Consider the following 23,222-nt stretch of genomic DNA (forward strand, 5'->3'; position numbering starts at 1 on the left):
AAACAAAACATATAGCCAACTGAACAATTCTAATATTCAGTTTTATATCAGTGGATGTTTGGGACTCATAAAGATGAAGAAGAGTACAGGGAATAATGAATGTGGGGATAAGATTAAAGCAAAAAATAGAATCAAGGTATTTATTACTCCAATTGAAATAGGAACTTAAAGGTTCAAAGGGAGCTTTCTGGCTTGAAAAAAAACTGGTAGGCTCTTAATAAAAGAATATGTTTCATCAAATACAGCATGTATTTTAAATGTAAAATCAAATTTAGGTTGACAGAACAAATTTATTTCCACAATTATTTTTCTCTACTTTACACGAATTTTGGAAAAGCAAGTGTCTCAACGAATTTCATTTAGTTTTATTTCTAGATAGATGAATCTGAGCCTAGTTAAAGAAAACACATTTGTCATGAATATGACTCTAAATCCCGCATATCCTCCAAAAGCATGCACTATTTTAGAGTACGAAGGAACTGACAAAGCAATGCCTAGAGTATTTCTACAAATGGCATAATGGGATAGTGTGTTGAAGTGGAACATTTTGGTGTACTCAAATGATTCCTTAAAGGCACCATTTTTAAAGAATTTAAGCTCCTATTTATCTGCAAGCTATGTCCTCTATCAGGAAAATGGTGTTTACATTTTTTGACCAGGTTTCAAGTAAAACCAATTTCAAACTACCTAAAAAAAGACATACATACAAGTACATGAAAATTATTACCTTAAAATGACATACTGTGGTATTAAATAAGAAATGTTAATCTTATTACAAAACTAGAATATTGGGGTAACAATAAATATCTCAAATTTTAGGTGTTAAGCAAATCAAACACATGTAGGAAATTTTCCAGATCAAGGTTATTTCTGCCATATATTATATTCTTGGCATTTTAAAGATTGTATCCTTCAGATACTTGCAGTTTGGTATTCTTAGAAATAAAGTAGAGAAAGAGTGTGATACACAACATTCAAAACCAGAGGAAGGGGGGGGATGTGCTAACTCCTGGTAAGTACAGAGACAGAAATGAAGGGAAATTATTTTGAAATATTAAATATTATTCTGCTATCATTCATCTTATTTTATCAACCAATTAAATAGGAAATACACACTTAGGAAAATATCAGATTTTCAGCTGTTGTAAAGTAAAAATATCCAGAACAGAAACATAATTTCAAGATGACATAATGTGAGTAGCACTCTATTTGAAAAGCCATGATTTTTGGCAGACACTCAAGTTTCTTCCTCAAGGAAAACACTATCATTTATTTGTGCAATCATTGATGGAAGAGCTAAACTACTTTTAAAACAGCGTATTGAAAGCAATGTGGAAGGAACTTGGAATGCGCTGAGGATTTATTCTTGCAAACTTACTTCACAAGAAGAACCAGTGTACCCGGGAGGACATTGACAAACCTCCACAGCTGCTGCAAGGCTTCTGTCAGTAGGATAGGGGACCGCGGATTCAAGGCCAACAGAGCCTAACCTACAGTGGGAAGGAAAAGAGATGGTAAATAGCTTGAGAAATAGTGTAGCAATAAGAATGTAAATATAGGTAAATGGCCAACAGATATCCATAACTTGAAGCTCTGGTCATTCATTAAATCTGTCCAGTGAAAAGTGCTCACCACCACTACAACATCAAATGTTGAAAAGATAGGAGAATATTTTTGTTCACTTCTTGGGCTTTGGCTATGTGTTTTGATTTCCTTTCTTGGGGAGAGAGTTTAAAATAACATAGTTGAAGGTATTTTTAAAACAGAAAACATTCACATGACTGACTCACTTTAACATTTAAACTACGAAATCAAAAGAAGACATTGTTAACACAAGCCTGAGGATTTAAATTGGAAGGAAAGATGGAAGGAAAAAAAAAAAGGAAGCTATTTTGATTTCTTTTTTCTCAGAAACAAATCTGCACATTGGTAGGTAAAAGTGAAACTTTCAAATGCTCAGTTGAATTACTTAGAACTATTTTCTTAATTTGTTTTTGGTCTAAATTGAAGGCATTGTTCTCTGTATCTATGGGTTTCATTTTCACCAGCACTTCTGTATAATCCAGTGATTTTAGCAGAGTGACTTGGTGTCACCCATTATTTTGGGGAGAAGCTGGTTTGGCCAAATTGAAAAATGCTGTTATATTTGCCTTTTATTTATATATATGGTATTTATGTACATTACATGTATATGTATTTCCCATATGTATTTCCTTCCAAAAATACGAAAACTTAAAACAATTTAATTAAATGTTATTTGGGTCTTCTTGGCTTTTCCCATTTTTTTTTCATAAAAGAAATTTTAAAAGCTTCATTGTTAACAACACAGACTTGGGAGTCAGACAGACGAAGATTCATATCCTGTCTCTGACATTTACCAGTCCTGTAGCCTAGAAAAAATTACTAATTTCTCTAGGTCTCAGTATTCTCCTCTATGCAGTGAAGATTATATAAGAGTTCATACATCATAAGCTTGATTAAAGAATTAAATGAAATAATGAAGATAAAGTTCATATATATAACACATAGTAGGTGATTATTAAATAGTAGGCATTTTATTAACATTATTCTCACTGACTGTGAGACAAGATAGAAAATTTCTACATGAGTACTACAAGAAATACTACTTGAATCTCCAAATCTAGCTTCTTGCCATTTTAATATATTAAAACAAATTTAAAATAAACTCTAGGGGCACAAAATTAATTGATTGCTATTGACTAGTGGTAAGTATTGCTTCTTAAAATGATTGTTAACCTCCCCTAACACAATATTATATGCCATCCTTTAACCATAAGAAAGATGTAACCAACTCTTGCGTTTTCAGTTGCTTTCCAAAAGAGTGGTAGTAGATTTTTATTAATCGGTGATTTACATTTATCAAGGAGTTTCCGAGATTTGGGAATCTATGCTGTAATCAATCCAGACAACAAAGCTAATGGGCTCATTTAATGTAACTTCAAAGGTAACAACCTTTAACCAAATTGTAAGCTTTTTAGCTAATAAGTTTCAAAATATTACTGTTTTGAGGCAGCTGGCTGGCTCAGTCAATAGAGCATGAGACTCAATCTCAGGGTTGTGAGTTCAAGCCCCACGTTGGGCATTGGAGCCTACTTAAAATAAAAAAAAATACATTAAAATCTTTATTGTTTTTACTCTTACTTTACTAATCCTAGACACTTGATAGTACCTTGGAATGTATATGACCTCAGACATAACCAAAAAGTTGAAAAGAAAAACCAAGGCAATTGGATGGGATCATCCCAGGTGCTGAGTACTAACTGACATCTTCTAAAGATAAGGGATTTATCTTTAGCCACAGATTAATTCATTGAACACTACTTCTTGAATGCTTTCTTCTCTGGGGGTACAGTCTGTACAACCTAATAGAAGTTCCTAAAATGGTAAGTGTTAAAAATCACTCTTTTACAGTGTTCAGGTTACATAGAGACTTTTAAGAAAATCTCTAAGAGGTCATTTTTTCCCCCATCAAATAAAATTGTACAAGAAGTATCACTGGCAACTCCTTTTTTTTTTCCATTGGGGTGAAATTCATATAACATAAAATTAACCATTTTAACATGTTCATTTAGTACATTCACAATGTTGGGCAGCTACAACCTTTGTTTGGTTCCAAGCATTTTCATCAGCCCATAGGAACACCCTATACCTATTAAGCAGTCACTTCCTATTCTGGCCTTTCTCCCAGCCCCTGGTGAGCCATGAATCTGCTTTCTGTCTCCACAGATTTATCATGGATAATTCTGGATATTTCATATAAATGATTGAATTATACTATACATGACCTTTTGTGTCTGGCTTCTCTCTTTTGGTATAATGTTTTCCAAAGTTCATCCATGTTGTAGCATGTATCAGTACATCATTCCTTCTTATGGCTGAGTAGTATTCTATCGTATGAATACACCACAGCATAGGGTTTGAGTTACTAAGGAGAGTACTTGCTTGTGTCGACGTGAGCTTATGAGCTACTTCTCACAAAACCCTATTGTGTCATCTGTGTACCTAGCCAGATCATCTCAATACATGCTCAATAAATTTTTGTTGGATGGATGAATGGATAGATGGATAGATGAATGAATGGATACAAGACTACATACACAAACATACATGCATGAATAGATGAATGGATAGGTAAATGAATAGGTGAAAGGAATGTAGTTATAAACACCGACTAACATACTCCCAAACAAATGATACACTGAAGCCTAGTATCCACATTCCAGATAAATAAAGTCAGATAAGTAAAAGACAAATTACTTGTTTGATCTGGCAAATAAATAAATAAATAAATAAATTGAAAAATGTTAGAGTTAGAACTTGAGGTCAGAAGTCAGAACTCAACTGAATGAATTGTGACATATTATTGCCTGCAATTAATGGACTGTTACAAGATTCACTTAGATTTCTGATCACTTTAATTTCAGAATTAGATGATTTCAGGGTTGTTATACTAGTTTATTATCACATAAAAGACTGTCACAATTTACTAAACAGCAGACTGGTCAATTGTGTATATAGTCCCAGGATTTTCAATATAAAATTGAGTATTGGAATGTTTCAAAATAGAAAAGTGAGTAATTGACTACTTTAAGGAACAATTCAAAATATAACAAAACAAAAACAAAAATATTTTCAGTGAATTGCCAAATTTCATTTGTCTTTTGAACAACAGATGTTCCTCTCCTTAATCTGTGTAACCATTTTGAGTTAATTTCAACATTCAAACATCTTTCCCAGTCATATCCCACATTAGTATTCACTGAGCAGACCCAATGTTCATCAGGTTCTGCTGTTGGTAAATGGGATTTTAATGTGTTTAACAGTTTTAAGTGTTACTCATAAAGAAGGCTGCAGTTTTTTCCCCCCTTCAATATAGACACGTTCTTTACTTGATACCAGGCTGCATTTATTTAAATACATAATGCTGATAGTAATAAGGTACTAAATTTTAGAAGTGCATGAACTATCAAAGATTTGTCAACTAAGACACATGCTTTAGCTGGCTATTTCCCCTTATTCTTATGACTTGGAAATATGGATAAGATGATGAAGAGAAAAGACATAACTATATAAGCTTGTACTGAAAATATTAGAATCATATCAGAAGTATTGTCCTGGTACTGACTTAAAGATTGTTCTCAATATTTTTGTTTCACTATATTTCTATCAGACTTACATAGGTTAAGCTTTGCTAAGATAATAATAACAATAATATATAAAATATTCTTTGAAACAATAAGAACTTTGATCATAAAACTATTGTAAATAATTTTTTTTCCCTATCTTTTTTCTGTTGAAGGCATCCATTTAATTCTACTTAAACAAATGCTACTTGGGGTTAGCCACCAGAGATGAAGATTTCATTTTGCTGTTTCAGGTGCTTTGTTCTATTTCATTTTTGTCAAACCAAGATGATGACTCAGAACTTCCCGTAGTCTCTATCTTGTGGAAGTTCCATCAAGTACCGCTCAGTGGGAACGGATAAATGTTACTCCACTCCTAAAAAGGCAAAGAATTATTTAGTGGCCCAGGTAATGTCTGAGTGGGCCATCTGAACAAGAGCTAGACATTTCCTACAATCATTTTTAATTCCCCATCTAGTAAGGGAAATAACTGACAGAATCGGATACCACTGAAGCCATTCACAAACATTATATTAAATGCTAATATGATAATTCATCTCTTTCTTCTTAGCTCTACCAGTATGTATGTACTGTGTACATTTCTAATGCACTATTTCTTATACTACCATAAATGCACATGTCTGCCTTCCATCCTGGAGTATGTCTTTCTTTAATTCAGTGATCATTTATCCATCATTGTACTTTTTCCTTAGTCTAGAACGACCACATCATAATAATTACTGCTTATGGAGTGTCTGCTATCATCTGTGTACTATAATGGGGCTTGACAGACATCTCATTTAACTATGAGCGAATGCAGTGTGGTAATCGTGTTATTGTCCACATTTACAAATGAAGAACCTGAGACTCAGAGAAGTGCTGTGTCCAATATAATACAGTTAGCCAACAGTGCAGCACAGATTCAAACCCAAAACCAATGATCACCTTGTGACCCTACATTGCCTCCCAATATATTGCTAGATAGCATATCAGGTGTTTTTTGGTACATCATTTTCTCACCTAGTCTTCCATCTTGAAAGTTAGTAATTTTTCTGCCATTTTACAGAAGAGGAGACTGAGACTTAGAAAGATAGATATATATAAGACACTCAGGAAATGGTGGCAGACTGAATGAATCCAATATTTACAGAATTGATTTGGCAGGTAGTCAAAGGCAATAGGGAGGAAAAACAGGTGGGTTTAAACCCCTTACCAAGAGCCCAATGCCTAGTGAGTTGCATAAGATTTTTTTTTAAGTTTTGAAGGCTTTATCAGTACAATTTCTTCAAAATACAGTTACCTGTTTCATTTATTTCAAAAGGTAGATGCATATCATACATCTCTCAACACTATTACTAAAATCATCAAGAGACTCCTTTATTAACAAGGGTTTTTCTAGATTATTTATTCCATAAATTCTGTGTAATATTTTTGGTGCGAACCCCCAACACACATTTACTCTAAAAAGCCATATGAACATACCTTGCCTTGAAATGATTCTGAATTCATTTTCAAGCAATAAAGACACAATGGGGTATATCACGATAAAGTCATGATGGGGGCTCAGTTACGCTGTGGTAACAAACAACTCCAAATTCTTAGTGGTTTAATGAAAACAAAAAGTTTACTCATGTAAAATCCTCCACAGTTCTGGGTGACTGTTTAGGGCAGCTGACCTCTATATGCTGTAAATACTTCAGGCTACTTTTATCTTCTTGTAGGTGGATAAGCTCCAGAGAGTCTCATACCGGCAATTCAATGCTTTCTTGTGTGTGTGGGTGGGGGTGGAGGGGCGGCAGGGCAAATCACTTCTTCTCACATATCATTGGCCAAACTAAGTCATATGACCACATCGACCCTCAGAGGTTAGGGAAATGTAAGGGTACAAAAGGAGGAGTTTGGATCTGGGTATTTACCCAAGGGGAAAAAAAAAACCCACTAATTTAAAAAGATGTATGCACCCTATGTTTATTACGGCATTATTTACAACAGTCAATATATGCAAACAACCTAAGTGTCTAACAATAAATGAATGGATAAAGAAGATGTGGTATATATACCAATGGAATATTACTCAGCCATAACAAAGAATGAGATCTTGCCATTTGTTACAGCATGGAAAGCCCTAGAGGGTATTATGCTAAGTGAAATAAGTCAGACAGAGAAAGGTAACTACCATATAATCTCATTTATACGTGGAATCTGCAACACAAAGCAAAGGGACAAATAAACAAACAAACGACAACAACAAAGATGGAAACAGACTCATAAATACAGAAAACAAATGGGGGTTGCCAGAGTGGAGGGAAGTAGGGGATAGGCAAAATAAGTGAAGGGAATTAAGAGGTACAAACTTCCAGTTATAAAATAAATAAGTCATAAGGATGAAAAGTACAGCATCAAGAATATAGTCAATATTATTGCAATAACTTTGTATGGTGAGAGATGGTAACTACACTTACCAAGGTGAGCGTTTTGTAATGTATATAATTGTCGAATCACTATGTCATACACCTGAAACTAATGATAATATGTCAATTATACTTCAATGAAGATTTTAAAAATAAATTAGTAAATAATAAAATAAAATAAAAAAGGAGGGGATTGGAAATTTGATGAATTGAACTAATGTCTGCCATAAGGTAAAAGAAAAAAAGTTGCAGAGTTTATACCTAATTGATATTTAAGAAAAGCTGAACAGACTCCTTGTTTGAGTTAAATATCAAGGGTGCTAGTAAAGCTAATGTTTAGAGAATTTATAGAAGAAAGATGTATGATTTGATTAAGTTGATTTCTATTTCTAATAGAAGGATGAAATTTTTCTGTTTTCATCTTCCCAATGAGGGCAATGAGAAAGAAATCAATTTTATTGTGTGAGCCTCTCAGCATTCTGGAAAAGAATGACAGCAAAAATTGTCACCATTTTGGAACTATCACTATGTGCTTTATCCTCCATGTCTCCAAAGTCTTAATGGTACTTGGAGAAAATGGTGTTGCTTGCAGTGACGAAGGTCAGATAGAAATGCTTCCTTTTGTGTGCCTATTTGCCATTAGCAAAATGTTTTTGCAGCCCTCTAATTCTATTCTCATGGTGACCTTTTGAAGTTGGCAAGGCAATTGTCCTCCTCCGTATTTCACAGATGAGGTGATTGAAATTCAAAGAGGTCAAAGCTACACTTATGTTTACAACTATTAAATAGCTGAATTGAAAACAGAAGTCAAAATCCTGACCCACAGGCTAGTTTTCCTTCAACTATTCATCTGCATCTAACCACACAGCTGGAGGAAGCGAAGTCCACGTGCTGAGAACTACCATGGAAGAAAATCTTCTTTAAATACAACTAAAACACCAAGTTTTGTGGAGATAGCCTCAATTTACTTGTGCTTACATACAAACTGGATGCCAGGTCGGAAGCCTACTGTGCAAGACAAGTTGAAATCAATTCAAGTGATGTTTTACAAATATGATTCCATCCACTTGTAGATCAGAGATAAATAAAATATAACAAGTTCACAGAGTCAGGATTTATGCTGACTTTCTGCTTACCTGAAACGGGTAGGAGTTTCAAATCTGACACTGGCTTTTCCTTCTAGAACGACAGTACTTTAGGTAACTTAGGCTGCAGAAAGCAGCCACCTACTTGGATTATCTCCAGTGTCGTTCCCATACCCTTGCTCTGTGAACAAGTCACTCATAAAGGGGAACACTTTGGAAGGCTTCAAATGAAAATGATGATTTTGATAGGTAGACACTGAAATTATCTGACATAAATCAGGAGGAAATGCCTTTGGATGAACTAGTCTGAGAAGCAAGGCTGACAAAAATAAATAAGCCCCCTAGCCACTTTTGTCAATTTGGTTGTCATTCCCACTGAAAGCCAGAGGACTCATCTCTCTGTACTGTTTAAACATGATGACAACCTCTATTTACTAAATGGGAGAAAACATAATTAATTCCTAAGTGCTGCTTCACATCTTCATGGCATTTTAACCCAGCTTCTAGCAGAATTGCCTATGCAAAAGAGGTATACTGTTTGACAATAGTTTTGTTTATGAATCTGAGTCCCCTCCTTTGGGAGATGGTAATGATGATTACACTTAGTTGAAATGGCACAAGTGAAAGACAAAATAGGCAGCAGCACAAGCAAATGATGGGGGTGGGGAGCATCAGCATAAAAAAAAAATCCTTCTGTAGATAAACCAGTATTGGAGACATTCTTTTAATTCTGAATATGTCACGTTGTCAGTTTTGGGTCATGTTTCATCATCTAACTTAATCTCATTTAGGGGGGACGCTGCCGTGCTAGCTTGTGCTTATTATTACAGCAGAAAAGCAGAAGGGGAAAAAAGCTCATTCAGACACAGCTGAAGTTTACATTTCACTGGACTAATACATCACTGTTTTTAAAATGAAAAGCACAGCAGCCTACAGTTAGTTGGATATGAGCATGTTTGGTTCCAGTCAAAAGTTCTCTTTTTAGAGAAAAAAAATGGAAAACAACCAGTTCCAATTAATGAGTACTTTCCATAATTATCACATATAATTTTCACAGTGACCCTGAAAGGTAGACACTATAATTTCCGCTTTACACTTGAAGAAACCAAGTTTCCACAAGGACCAATCACTTGCCAAAGGTCACACATAAAATAAGGAATTGAACTCACAGAATACCGAGTTAGGTTGGCTCCAAAGCTCATACTCTTTCCTTTACATCACACAGCCATCCTAGTCTTTTATAAAGAGACTTGGGATTATTTAGATGAAGGTGCTTATATTTCTTATTATGAACTATATACTATTAAGTTAGATACACGTTAATTAATTAAGGGAAGAAAATACAAACTACTTTCTGAATATGACTACCCTGGAGTTACGCCTCTTTAGTTCCCCACAATCTGAGTCAACATAATGGAGATTTTATTTTCCAGTACAGAATTTCTCAGAATACGGATCATTTTTTATCACATGCTCTGGCCAAACTGTGAAGGAATCCTCAATACTAGAAAAGGGCTAAGACACATTCCTTCTGGGTATTTAAATTTTGAAGTTTTAACAGAAATGCTTTTTGGAAAACTAGGGCTCGATTCTTATCTACTATTTGAAGGAAACCTACAGATCTTCAAAGTCACTCTTCTACCGCATGCACGTTTGCTCCAGAGGAAGTGCGGGAACACCGGGAGATGCAGTTCTTGAGTTTACCTGAAGATGGCATCCATCCCAAGGCTGTACGTGATTTGTAAGAGGACTCTCTTCAAATTCGCAAGCACTGTCATCAGCTCTCTTCTACTGACAGGGAAATTTGTGCCATGTATGGTAAACAATTCTTCTTTAAGTGACAGTACATGAATATGTTCTTCATACGGTTGCAGATACACCTCATCTTGGGCTGTGCTGATTCTCAAGTCATTTCCCTAAAGGGGAAAAGAAAGTACAAAAGGGTAAAACTGTGAAAAGAAGGTATAAAAGGGTAAAGAGGTTGCATATTTGGATTTGCCACTTGGTGAATTATCCTCAGTAAATTTTTAATTCCAGGTTGGCTTTCCTTTTGTTCAGTATATTTCTGGTATATATAGAAGTAAGAGAAGGCAAATTAACTGTTGGCCTTAACCAGATCATCCCGATCACTTAATACTGGAAATATGTATGCTGGGGGAAGAATTTTGTCATTGATTCACATGCATGAAAGGTTTAAGGCAAAGAACAACAGAGTGCAGTGCTAAATCAACATCAACCTATTGAGCGCAGTGCTAAATCAACATCAACCTATTTGGAATCACAAATGTGCTTGCAAGTGTGTGCCTTTGAGATTGAGTATTGGAGGAAGAGGAAGAGAAAAGGGGGGGAGGCTCTAAGATATCTTTAGGTCTCCAGCATTTTGGAATTGTCCATGGCCCCCTAAGTCCTGAAAGCTGTTTCTCCTATATCTTTCTTATCTAAATTAAGAGTTCTGAAGTCAAGATTTAACTACACCTAAATAAACAAGTTTCCTTTTTCATTTGCATCTGCCAAGTAGACCATAAAATCTACTTGGAAGCAAGAGGAGATGGAAAAAATTAAGCTATGTAAATCAGCATTTGCCTAAATACTTCATCATACTTATATTCTTGGGAATATGGTCAATATGTTTTTATTTTAAAGTCCAAGTCTGGTCTAAAGGTCTCCGTTATCACTGGAACTTAATGAATATGGTCAGTCTTATAGATATCTCTCAGGGTGAAACAGAAGACGGGCATAAAAAAATTTCCCAAGATATAATATTCCCTAAGTCATATGTAAATTAATGTCAAACCAATCAGGTAAGGAATAACTTAAGAGTGTGAAACAGTTGAACATAAATGATCTGCTCTGTACTCTACCTCTAAGATAACCATAATCTGGAGTACACGTTCTGTATCTTCTTCTTCTTCTTCGAAGTCATATGATATGGTAAACGTCAATTGTCCTCCAGCTGCGGTAAGCTACAAGAGAGGAGATACGTAATCATTACAAGACAGGAGATGGGCTATTAAATCATATTTCACTTATCATTTTAAAATCATTTTATTGTTCTAGAGGGTAGGATTTGAAAGAAACAGAAATCACAAGAGTGCAGAGTGAGAATGATAGACATTTCTTTAGCAGTAACCTCTATACGAACCTTACCCATCAACAGCAAGCCTGACATAAATATAAATTCATGTATTATTTTCCCCAGTATTGCAGCCTTGCTGAAATAGGTTAAGTTCTGTGAAACCAAACACAGCCCCTCTGTCATTTTCCTCATCTATAACTTGAGCTTTACAATTCCCAAGCAGAGAAGGATCTTCGTCAAAATTGGGAGATTTCTACCCATCCCTGAGGGTCACTCACTTCTTGTTGGTCTGAACACTTTCAACAAAGACATCACTCCATTTGACAGTAACTTTACATAGACTATAAGCTACACGGGGAAATGTTGTGGGTCAGAGCAAAATAAAAGAATGGCAGCAAATTTTATATTATGATACAATTCAATCAAAATTCCCAAAGAAGATACACTTTCCCTGTGCAATCAAATATGCTTAGTTGGAATGAATGTTATTATTCCTTTGCATTAAATAAACTTCTATATGCCAAGCCCCATATAATGGATGCTTGAGGTTTACATCTTCTGACATTGAGAGTAACCTTGTAGAAAGGAAAAAAAAATAGGGAAGCAAGATCATTTATAGGACAGGAATCAACATTGGAACTTGAGTGACAGACTCGATGCAAATACTGCAGTCCTTTTTTAAAAATTCCACTCTAGCCCTGTAAATAAAGACATTCATAAAACAAAGCTGATGATTTGTATTCCGCTGTTTCCTCCATGCTGACACACAGAGCCCCAGCTTTGCAGCCGCTGGCTCTCTGTAGCCTCTTACTGCAGACCCTGACCACAAAGCAATTCCCGGCGATGCACTGGATGGAGGAGGAGGAACCTGGATTCCTCTCGGAGTTGCTCCATAGGGAATGGCACATAGCTTGCCATGGCTGATTAAACAGGGTTTTCAAATCACAGCTCTGCAATGTCTTCCAAGAGCTCATTACATGGAGCTCTATGAGGAACTAGAATTCAGAAAACTCTTATTCCCCTGTTCTCCTGAGAAATAGCCCTACTCTAATGTCTTTTCATATATAAAATAATAAATATCTGCCTGGACTATAGCACTTGGCATTATTGTGAGTAACGAAGGGTGAATCTATGTAAAAGGTTTTTGGTTCTATTAAGATAAGCATCCTAAATATTACCTTGCATATTTGTTCAAAATCAGCCAGACCATTTTCTCAATGAGAAGAATCTAGAGAGGCAGCAGGAAAGAATGCCTTACATATTTTAAAGACTGAACTGTTTAGAATTTTCTGCACTAAAAATATTTAGTAGGACCTACAGATGGAGATTGGGAAAAACACCAGGATATAGAACTATAATGTTGCAAAACTTTTGAGCTTCCAAATATATTTTGATCATTTAAAATGTGGACTACAAGCTTTTATGTATTTATTTATTTGGGGGAATATGTTTCCCTAAAAAAAAGGAAAAAAGATCAATTTTAGTTCATAGTCTCTTAATTTAAAAATTACACAAATGTGAGGAGCTCAGAATGAAAGGTAATGCCTATTTTGCTCATAAGAGCCAAAGCGAATGTAATTTGAATTCCAAGGTTTTTTTTTTTTTTAAGATTTATTTGAGAGAGACAGAGAGAACACAAGAGCATGTGTGCATGTGCATGGGGGAGGGGCAGAGGGAGAGGAAGAGAGAGAATCTCAGGCAAACTCTGCCCTGAGTTTGGCACTGGACTGGGGACTTGATCCTATGACCCTGAAATCATGACCTGAGCCAAAAATCAAGAGTCAGACACTTAACCAACTGAGACACCCAGGTGCCTCAGAATATCCAAGCTTTTAAGACTTTAGATGAAATAGAAAAAGGTTTGATTTGTTATAACATTTCATTTGTTTATGTTGTTTCCATACCTACTCATAATAATTATAAAGTCAAATAACATATAAAATAATATGAGAGAAGAATGAGGATGGAAATGGGAAAAAGAAACAAACAAACAAAGAAAAAGAAAAGGCCCTTCTGCAGGTCATAACATAAAACATGAACTAAGGAGTAGAATTAATTCAACCTATTCTTCTGAGGGCTTATGATAATAATAGCAATAAAAATGAAAACTTGACTTTTCACTCACATTTCATAATGCAAATTTTCCCCAACTCTTCCATGCATCTTTGATACTTATACTAAGGTATTGTTAGAACCAGTTTTTGAATTATCTAAAAATTTTCATGAGTGAATCCATTTTACTTCCACCTAAGTTATGTGGAAACAGACCATTTTAAAAAGGTATATGATGATGATGTTGGTTTCTTCTCCACGTCACAAATACCCATTTCCATAGTATTAGAATTATTGTCTTTTTCTTTCATTCTAAAGCTGTATATTTATGTCCATTTTTTAAAAAAGATATTTATTTATTTATTGAGAGAGAGAGAGCACGAGCAGGGGGGAGGGTCAGAGGGAGAGAGAGAAGCAGACTCCCCACTGAGCAGAGAGCCCTGTTTGGTACTCAATCCTAGGACCCTGGGATCATGTCCTGAGCTGAAAGCAGATGCCTAACCAACTGAGCCACCCAGGTGTAGGGCCATTTCTATATCACAGCTTAGTCAAGTACTTATTTAATTAATTTTCAAAAAGGATTGCTTAAGATGCCATCCCGCAGTTTAGAAGTTGTCTTTCCCAACAAGTACATACCATTATATGAAAGTCTTTGTAATGAGTCAACTATAAGACAGCAACTTCTTTTCTGAGGGATATTGGGATTTTGGGGAAAAACCTGTGAGAATATTCAGAGTATAAACTGTCCTTTCCTATAGCTTTGGATGAAGAAGTCTCTGCCGCTTCTCCATCTATCCACCACTCCATTTTCCAAATGTCACCTTCACTTGGCTCTTCTACGTCCTTGCTTTCCCACTCTCCTATAATCCCTTCATTATCCCAATCTTCAATCTCTCCATCAAATCCAGTGTGCACAGGGTTGCCAATCATCAACTGACTTTATTGTTTCCTCTATGTATTATCTATGGTTATTTATTAGTTTCACTGTCAAACTCTGATATAGGATATTGCACTCATTTTCTTTATTCTTACCCAGCCAACCTTTTTTATTTTACCTACTGCATCCTGTCTTTCACCCTTAGTACTCCATTAAAAGAGTTTCTTGAAAGGTCATTTATCAATTCTACCTAGCAACCACTAATGGACCTTTGGTTCAGTTTTATTCTTACTCTCTATGTGGCATGTACTTGTTCTTAAAATTCTCGACTCCTTTGTCTTCTATTGCACCAAACTTCCGTGATACTCCTTCCTCTGTCTTGGTCATACCACTGTCTCATTTGTAGATACATTTTTCTTTCTTATTCTATACTCTGTGGATGGATGTCTCCAAGACTCTTACTCCCTTTTGGCTACCCTTTCTTATTGACTCTATTTCTCTCCAGTGGATTTAATTATGTTTATACCTGGTTCTTCAATTGGTATCTTCTGTCCTGTGCTGTGTCCCTATATTAATTTGCTCAAGATCCCATAACAAAATACCACAGACTGGGTAGCTTAAACAACAGAAATCTGAGATCCAGGTGTCAGCAGAACTGGTTCCTTCTGCAGTGTCTCCTCTTGGCTTGAGAATGGCCATCTTTACCCTGTGTCCTCATATGGTCTTCTCTTTGTGTTCATCTGTGTTCTAATTTCTTCCCTTTAAAAAGACACCAGTCATATCAAATTGTACCCACTCTAATTACCTCATTTCAACTTAATTACCTCTCTAAAACTCCTTTCTCCAAATAGTCACATCCTAAGATTCTGGGGGTTAAGACTTCAACATATGAATTTGGGGGGCAGGGATACAGTTCAGCCTGTAACAGTCCTGTACTGAGTGATTGTTTAATAGCATCTCAAACACTCAACATACCCAGTTAATCTTATTATCTGGATCTTCCCAGGAAACAAACTTCATTATTTTCCCAACTTCCATGATTGGGTCAGGCCAATTGCTTTATTTCTCTTTTTTAATTAGAAACCACAGGTGTAACATAATATTTTTTTCACTGTGTTATTTATATCGAATTAGTCTCGATCTTATTCTATTGAAATGCTTATTGTCTAACTTTCTATTTTCACTACCAAATCACACTTACTAAGTCCTCACCAAGTGTTTGAATTCAATTCTCTGACTTCAGTCATTTTGGGGGGAAAATTTTTATCAACTATTACTTCTGTTGTTGCCTCCCTAATAAAGGACCTCTAGTGGTCCTGGATCTATAATATCATTCAAGTTTCTACTCAGTCTCAATACCCTCTAGGATCTATTTAGCCCCCTATTCACAAACTGTGTGCAGAGGTGGCCCAGGGCATTGCAGTAAACTCATAAAGGCACTGTGGGATACTGTCGATGTTTAAAGGAAACACAAGCAAGACTATGTGTCTGTTGGACACCACACAACCAAATAGCTTGAGGTACTTCACAGTTTTGACATGAGAAAACTTTATATTCCTTTCAGGGATATTCTCAAAACGTTGAGCTATGTTTTTGCACTTTCAGCCATGCCGTATCTTTGTTAAGGCAAGTCTTCAGTGGATGCTGTGATAAAAACCACATATTACACAAAAATCGATGTGAAACAGGAAATAAAGGTAGCAGTGTCCAATCTGTTTCTGGTTTGAGAAGTTGTGCATTACCCAGCAGGCACACAAATCCCCTTTAGTAAGTCACTGTGGGTTATTTATGCAAAAAAAAAATTATTATATTGCCTGAACTTATGTGCATTATCTTTTTAAGTGGTTGCTCAGTTGTTAAAATGCAAATATTTATTAAGCTGTTTGCCCCTCACTACTGTGGCACATTTCAATTGGTCTAGGAGACACTGTGAAAAAAAATACAGAGACAGTAAGAGTACCACAAATTGAAGAAGTTTTGGCACTTCCGACCTATCCCGTTTATATCTACCCATTCTGCTGCTTTGATTTGCTTCAATTCATTTTCCTGCTGAAATTCTCACCCCTACAGCTCTCTGACTATTCAAACACTGCTTTTCTTCCTCTCCTTAGCTAGTGTCCTGCTGGTCAGAAGACTGAGGAAGCAAAAAGGGTTTCTCAGTGATAGTCCCAGACTCAGTGGCAACCACAGCAAATAAGGGAGCTAAAGGACTCTAGAACAGGGAGGGCTCTGCATGAACCATCTCATCCATTAACGCTGGAGAATGCATTCTAACAATATATCCCACGACATTGGTAAGTTACATGTACTGTGCATAACTTTAATTTTCCACAATTTTGGACTTTGTAGACTCAATTTATTAATTTTATCTTTGAGACTTTCAAATTCATCCATTTTGGGGACAACACTGGAGCACTGCATGTATTGCCAATAGAACATTTCATTTTCTCCTGTTACTGAGGAACAAAACTGTCACTGTTGGCCCGAGAAATACAGTTTTCCACAGATAGAAGTAAGCATAATTCCAGTTCACATTGAGGCAATTCTTACATTTACTAGATAGATTAGACTATATTTACTAGAGATGAAAGTTGTATTTCTTTTCAATACAAAGAGAAAGTGAATTTAATGAGAATAATTCATTTCATAAAGGTCTCCAAAGTCCCAGTGTTGTATTTTGTGTTTTTTTTGTTTTGTCTTGTTTTGTTTTTACCTTTCTTTATATCCATTAAGCAAAACTCTCTTCAGGAAGATTCAGATATCAAATTGATATCTGAAGGATATCAAGGAAGGAAAAGGAGTGGCATCCATTCACTCACAGCAATGGTTCAATTTTAAGCCCTTCACTCTTCTGATCCTCAAATTCACCCCATTAAGAAAAGAGCAACACAAGTAGCTGTTTCCCACAAGTACCTGTTTTAATTCTACCTTCAGGGGAAAGAAACAGCTTGTTTGCAAGTAACATTACAGTTACTATGCAATATACAACCCAATGTCACACATAATAATGCAGTGTGCATGCAGCACATTGCATTGAAGATTTAATGAGGCAGGAAAGTTCTGCCTCATGAGTGGAAAAGGCTAAAGGTAATTTTTTTTTAAGATTTTATGTATTTATTTGACAGAGAGAGAGAGAGAGATAGCAAGAGCAGGAACACAAGCAGGGGGAGTGGGAGAGGGAGAAGCAGGGTCCCATCTGAGCAGGGAGCCCGATGCAGGACTCGATCCCAGGACCCTGGGATCATGACCTGAGCTGAAGGCAGAGGCTTAATGACTGAGCCACCCAGGCGCCCAGCTAAAGGTAATTCTTAAAACTAAGCTTTACATCAGTATTTAGTATTAGGCTACCTGTGTTGTAGCCTCCCCTACCTGCAATCTCAAGAAATATGAATTGCAGGGTGAAGGGTGAAGATCTATGGAGGGACAATATACTTGGGGGAGAAATTCTTTTGTAAAATAAGACTGGATTATTTGGTTGTCTGAGATCAGAACATCATCTCTCTTATTCCATTAAATGGGGTGTACAATTTAATATTTACTTTTGCTTACCAGAGCAAATATTTCGGGAGGGATATACAAAAACCAAATGAGGGAAAGTCTTTGTAATATGGAGCAGGATAAATGAAACATGTATTTTTTTATTATGTTATGTTAATCACCGTACATTACATCATTAGTTTTTGATGTAGTGTTCCATGACTCATTGTTTGCGTATAACACCCAGTGCTCCATGCAGAACGTGCCCTCTTTAATACCCATCACCAGGCTAACCCATCCCCCACCCCCCTCCCCTCTAGAACCCTGTTTGTTTCTCAGAGTCCATAGTCTCTCATGGTTCGTCTCCCCCTCCTATTTCCCCCCCTTCATTTTTCCCCTCCTGCTATCTTCTTCTGACTTTTTTTAAACATATAATGTATTATTTGTTTTCAATTTAGCATCATAAACATGGCGAGGTTTCATCTTTCTAGATTTTGAAGCTCCATAGCCTTAAATTCTGAAAATGTGTCCCTCCCACCAAAGTGTTTACTGATGCATCTATTCATGGAACTCTCCTTTAATATAGAAACAGAACTTCATGTTTTGTTATGATTTTCTGTACATTTATAACATTGAGATAAGAGCATGTTTCTCTTCTTTCAAAGTTTGACAATTAGAATAGAATGGGTGTAAGGGGATGTTGAATTAGAGAACAGGCAGAATTTGCATAGCAGGTCCTAAAGTTATATCACCTTAATGCATAGAAAAAGGAGTAGGAATTGTGAGGGTCAAACAGAAACAACACATTCTGGAAACATTGGCTCATAAGGCAAGAGACCACATTATGTAATCTAGGAGATACAAAAGAGGAAAATCTTGAGGATTTTCCTGCCTGCCTGCCTCCATTCCTCCCTCCCTTCATTTCTTCCTGCCTGTCTGGTTTTCCTGCCCCCTTCCTTCCTTTTACCCATCTCCTCCTTTTATACCTCTGCCTTTTTTACCCCCCCAACTCCTCCTCTTCCCTGCCCCTACCAGCTCCATCTCCTCCTCCTTCTGATTATTTTTTTCCTTTTAGATGTGGCCACATCCAACTTGATAATTTTGCATTCCTTTGTATTTTGTATCAGCTAAATTTCATAAGTATCCAAAGTAGGGATGAAAATTATGAATGTGACTGTGCCAAGGACAGAGTTTTATGGCAGGCAGCCCATCAGAGATACTCTCTCAGTGTGACACCAACTGACCAATCAGTGTCCCTGGAGACCAGTCCCCTAACTGCTTAATGGAGAAATCAGTTATGAGCTTCTTATATGAATTTTTATAAAATAAAATAATGCCAACCTATCTTCAGCATAAGCTTTATGTCTTCCATATAACAAAGTAAGGCCCGATTTTACTTTCTCTATACTCAGTTATGATTCAAAGCAAACAGAATTATAAAGGTTTGATCAGGTAAGAATGTTTCTGGCTGTAACTGAAAGCCAGACAATTAGCGATTCTTATATGACAAGAGGTCCAGGACTAAACAGATCAAATTTTAAAATACAACAAACAGATTATCTCCCTCCCACCCACAACTTCACATATTTTCTACAAACACTTAAATCCATTTGGGGACACTTAAAAATATAAACACCTCATAAACAGGTCTGCTAACCATCATATAGAAGATGATGAAGTACACTATCCTGTACACAAATTAAGATTTAGTGTTTCCTCCAGGTTTTCTGACAGAGAGAACTACTTGTTACTTTGTGACATGCACTGATAAGTGCTGAGTTGAAATAATACTCTCAACAGATGTAAGTAAATGGTAGCAGCCAAATTCTCTAAACTGTTTTTTGTTATCAGGCCCAAACTCAAAAACAGGATCTTTGCAACAGCTGCTTGTCTTCTGTTTACTTACGTTTGGATGGAATGTTCCATTAGTACTCTTGCTATGGGTTGGATTAATTTATGTGTAAATATTCAGTACAAAAAATACATGTAATACATAATTAAACATTGATTTAATCAAATAAGCTGTAAATTATAGTTTTATATATATGTAAATTTCTTATTGACTAGGGACTTAATTTTTTTTTAAGTTCTCTGCCAAGAAAACAGAAAACTGTATGCTCATGATATACAACATGAATGTTGGTTAAAATAACAACATTTTAATCCAAGTTCCATTAAGTTAAAGAGAAACAGGCTTACTATTTTCACTTAAAGGATAAATGAATATATATATATTTATACATTTATGCATACACAAATTCTGGTGAAAAAACTTATGAAAACATTGTAAAATGGAGATATCAATAACGGTATTTTCTATTTGAATACGAATTTTAGCTAACCTTTCTCTTAGTGCTTAAGCATTCTGTCCTATAAGGATATTCTTTAGTTTGGATAGTATATGGCGATTATATAGCCTTTCCCCTCTTATTGCAAAAGCAGGAACAAATAAACAGAATTCTGTAATAAAGAGAATTCCTATCTTTCCCATAGGCAATGTTCAATGTTTATACCTTCAGCAACACTAAATATAGCCAGAAGGGCTGTATGCTTAAATGAGCTCAATTAATTCCAGGTTACATTATTTAAATTGTGGTTATTTTGAAATAACAGTCAACTTCCCACAAAGGCAGATGCCAGATTACTAGTCTTGGAATATAATTTTTATTTGATTCAAAATTGATCTACCACACTTCCTTTTCTCTTTTCCCTTATTCATGAGCTCTGCAGGTGATTCTTTATTACAGCAGAAGCTGGTTATGAATTTTAGAAGAAAAGATTCCCAAAGATGCAATGGAAACTAAGTCACACCCCAGAGAAGAATCAACAGGTTAATAAAATATATTCAAGTGTCTTCTTCCAGAATGAACAGATAAAGATTTGTGTTAGTTATCTGACATGTCTGTTCATGGAAATCAGATATAAATCACACAAAAGATCAAGCTCATTCCTGGAGATTTTTCAGACCTGGTTTTGGATTCTCTTTCTGCCTTTAAATGTTGTATGGCCCTTGGGAAAGTAATTTATGCTTTCAGAGTCTCTGTTAATTTTCCCTAATGTGAGCTGAATTACACCTACCTTAGAAGTTTGTTCTGAGGGTGAAAAGAGAAAAACACATAAAAGTCCTCACTTGATGCCTAGCACATAGTATATATTCAATAAATGTTGTAAATCATACTGTTTTAATAAGGATAATTTTCAAAATTGAAATAAATATACACTTCACACTAAAAGCCTGATCATAATGATATTTATTTCATGATCTAAATGCACTTTGCAATCTTAGGGTTTCTGGAAGAGATCACAGTGTGGGCAGGATTCAGATCTTATTCATGTTTTAATGTTCGCCTATGGTATTTTGCATATGCATCTTACAGATAGTAGATATTGCATAAATATCTGCTGAATTTTAATCAAATTCAATACCATATATCATTTCAATGTATTTTAGATGGAGAAGGCATAAGAAACCAGGACAAATTTGTACTATCCCCATGAGATAACTTGCAGTTGTTATTAGAATAGGCCTTTACTGGTTTCTCTATTCTTATCTTTGTGAATCCTAAAAACAGACCAAAGGAAATATGTCTATTTGTTTTTTGGTGATTCGAGCCTACTGCAGGAACTTACCTCACTGCTTACTGGCAAACTCTAAGTGCATTTATTTTAAAATAAGGCCCTTTAGCATTTGGGAAGTTTGTCTGCAGTTGAAAGGAAAAATCAATATTTAAATCATTTAGACATTTACACACATAAAGCAACTATACGTCATTACTTTTCACCAGATTCTATATGCTAGGATAATAGTGTAAATTCCAGCATCCACTAATACATATTTTATAAGTTACAAATACATTTTCAATATGTTCTGATATATTGGCAAACAATGTACTCTCTGTACTAAAAAGACACCTAGCATACAGATTATAGAAAGCAATGAGCCAACTGCATCATAACTAGTCAGAGCACATTCTTGACACCACCACTTAAGGGAGTAGTTACAGATTAGAGGTCACCCAAACAGGTGTGACCAGGATGCTGATGGCTCTAAAAGCAGAACAAGAGGTTTAGAAAGGTAATGGGGGTCTTTCACCTTAAAATAGAAGACATAGGGAAAACATGGTGGTTTTCTTTGAATGTCTGAAGGTCTATCATGTATAATAAAAAGAAAACTTGCTCTGTTTGTCACATAAAAATGGAGTCTATACAAGGAAGTGGGGGGGTATTTTTTGATCCTGCATAAAAATTAACTTCTAATATCTAGAACTTGAAAATGGAATGAGCTTTGTAGGATGTACATATCCTTATAGATAGATGAATAGGGATCCATCTGTCTGGGATGATGGAGAAAGAATGCCTACATCTGCTATGAGTTTGGACTAGTTCTGATATCACTGGCAATTTATAATTCCGCCATGCTAAATTTTACAGCTAATTTACTGATAGTTGGTTAATTAAATATCAGGGTAATCCTTTTCAATTTCTATTGTAGAGTACCAGGATAGTAATTAGCTTTTTATACACCTGCTCCTTGCTCTGTGGTTTTAGAAATAAAGCATTTAAATGACAGGGCAACACATGTCATTAAGAGAATACTACTTGTATAGACAGTATCAGAGATTCGGTATGGCATAGTGGGAAACAGTACAGGTTCCAGAGCTAGTCTTGGGGAAGCAGGGAATAGAGTGCTCTGCCACTTATTAGCTGTGTATAACTAGATAGAACAAATTATTTAATCTTTCTTTATATCAAGTCTGCATCTGGAAAATGGAGAGAAGGGAATAGTAAATGTGTCATAGGGTTGTTGTGAGAACTCAACTGAATGATCTAGAATAGTGTTTGATACTTTATCAATGTTTAGTAAAGGTTAGCTAGGTAACAAAACAAAGGTAACAAAGGTTACCATTGCTTTGTTATTGTTGCCATTATGGAAAACAATCTCCAAAATTTTGTAACTATTCAGAGCAAGATTCTCTGACTACCACCATACCATTGGGACACATCAGTATGATCTGGATGTTTTAAGCTTGAAGATAAAAACATCTGCCACTTTTTTAAGCAAGGTACAGATAACATAAAAATATGGTATGTCTCAAGATT

General features: G+C 35.7%; 1 protein-coding gene across 1 annotated transcript in view; it reads right to left on the reverse strand.

Annotated features, from left to right (window-relative positions):
* LAMA2 (laminin subunit alpha 2) overlaps positions 1–23,222 on the reverse strand; it is a 468,253-nt gene that overhangs the window by 254,787 nt on the left and 190,244 nt on the right. The window contains exons 13-15 of the mRNA XM_088023741.1: positions 11,502–11,603; positions 10,345–10,556; positions 1,379–1,490 (exon numbers count right to left, since the gene is read on the reverse strand). Coding sequence (XP_087879867.1) covers positions 1,379–1,490; positions 10,345–10,556; positions 11,502–11,603 — 426 coding nt within the window. The remainder of the gene's footprint in view (positions 1–1,378; positions 1,491–10,344; positions 10,557–11,501; positions 11,604–23,222) is intronic.

The sequence above is a fragment of the Eumetopias jubatus genome, unplaced genomic scaffold, assembly GCF_037043125.1.
Source record: "Eumetopias jubatus isolate StellerSeaLion01/CBP00866 unplaced genomic scaffold, mEumJub1_p1.0 scaffold_6, whole genome shotgun sequence".
Classification (NCBI taxonomy): domain Eukaryota; kingdom Metazoa; phylum Chordata; class Mammalia; order Carnivora; family Otariidae; genus Eumetopias; species Eumetopias jubatus.